The sequence below is a fragment of the Pan paniscus genome, chromosome 9 (assembly GCF_029289425.2).
Source record: "Pan paniscus chromosome 9, NHGRI_mPanPan1-v2.0_pri, whole genome shotgun sequence".
NCBI lineage: Eukaryota > Metazoa > Chordata > Mammalia > Primates > Hominidae > Pan > Pan paniscus.
This window is the reverse complement of record NC_073258.2, coordinates 72,566,168-72,567,739: the sequence shown is the minus strand read 5'-3', so window position 1 is coordinate 72,567,739 and position 1,572 is coordinate 72,566,168. Positions and strand designations below refer to the sequence as shown.

At 45.7% G+C, this 1,572-nt stretch overlaps 1 protein-coding gene across 1 annotated transcript in view; it reads left to right on the top strand.

Annotated features, from left to right (window-relative positions):
- LOC130540629 (uncharacterized) overlaps window positions 1-1,286 on the top strand; it is a 192,117-nt gene extending 190,831 nt beyond the window's left edge. Inside the window, exon 8 of the mRNA XM_057299300.2 lies at window positions 255-1,286. Within this exon, the coding sequence (XP_057155283.1) occupies window positions 255-508 (254 nt within the window). The 3' untranslated portion in view covers window positions 509-1,286. The remainder of the gene's footprint in view (window positions 1-254) is intronic.
- The last annotated feature ends 286 nt before the right edge of the window (window positions 1,287-1,572 follow it).

Below are 1,572 nucleotides of genomic sequence, written 5' to 3'. Positions count from 1 at the left end.
TATAAAAGAGAGAGAGAGAGAGAGACTGTAAGAGAAGGGAGACAAAGAGATAAAAGGTGCGAGTGAACAGGTGAGGAGAAATACCGAAAACTATGAGAAACAGCAACTAAGACACAAAGGAGGTGGGAGACTGCCTGGGTGCCACAGCACCCACACCGTCCTCTTGCTCCCTGTCACCTGGGTTAAAACCACTGGAAATTCCACTGTTGCAAATTTTGTATTAATCCTTGTATGTCTGTCCTTTCTATTGTTAGTCTACAGGTGTATCCAGCAGCTCCAGAGAGACAGCGACCAGCGAGAAGGGGCCATAATGATGGTGGCGGTTTTGTCAAAAAGAAAAGGGGGATATGCAGGGAAAAGAAAGAGAGCAGACTGCTACTGTGTCTACATAGAAAACGAAGACATAAGAGACTCCATTTTGAAAAAGGCCTGTACTTTAAACAATTGCTTTGCTGAGATGTTGTTAATCTGTAGCTTTACCCCAGCCAGTTTGACCCAACCACTTTGACCCAACTTGGAGCTCACAAAAACATGTGTTGTATGAAATCAAGGTTTAAGGGATGTAGGGCTGTGCAGGACGTGCCTTGTTAACAAAATATTTGCAAGCAGTATACTTGGTAAAAGTCATCGCCATTCTCTAGTCTCAATAAACCAGGGGCACAATGCACTGCGGACAGCTGCAAGGACCTCTGCCCTTGAATGCTGGGTATTGTCCAGGGTTTCTCCCCATGTGATAGTCTGAAATATGGCCTCATGGGATGAGAAAGACCTGACGGTCCCCCAGCCTGACACCCGTAAAGGGTCTGTGCTGAGGTGGATTATTCAAAGAGGAAAGCCTCTTGCAGTTGAGAGAGAGGAAGGCCACTGTCTCCTGCCTGTCCCTGGGAACTGAATGTCTCGGTATAAAACCCGATTGTACATTTGTTCAATTCTGAGATGGCAGAAGAACCGCCCTATGGTGGGAGGCGAGACATGTTTACAGCAATGCTGCCTTGTTATTCTTTACTCCACTGAGATGTTTGGGTGGAGAGAAACATAAATCTGGCTTACGTGCATGTCCAGTGATAGTACCTTCCCTTAAACTTCATTATGACAGAGATTCTATTGCTCACATGTTTGTTGCTGACCTTTTCCTTATTATCACCCTGCCCTCCTACTACATTCCTTTTTGCTGAAATAATGAAGATAATAATCAATAAAAACTGAGGGAACTCAGAGACCGGTGCCAGGGCAGGTCCTTGGTATGCTATGCGCCGGTCCCCTGGGCCCACTGTTGTTTCGCTATACTTTGTCTCTGTGTCTTATTTCTTTTCTGTCTCTCATCCCACCTGGCTAGAAATACCCACAGGTGTGGAGCAGCAGGCCACCCCTTCATTATGAGATTACAGGCATGAATAACCCCACCTGGCCACCTAACTCACACTTGAGAGGCCAGAAGTGATTTTGGAACTTTCTTCCTCTGTGGGTTAAAAAGGGAAAATTAGGGAGAACACAAGTCTTGAGAGATGCAGCGATGGATATGTCTATATGGAGCTTCTGTCTGCATCCAGTAGAAAATGCATTTCTAGGCAC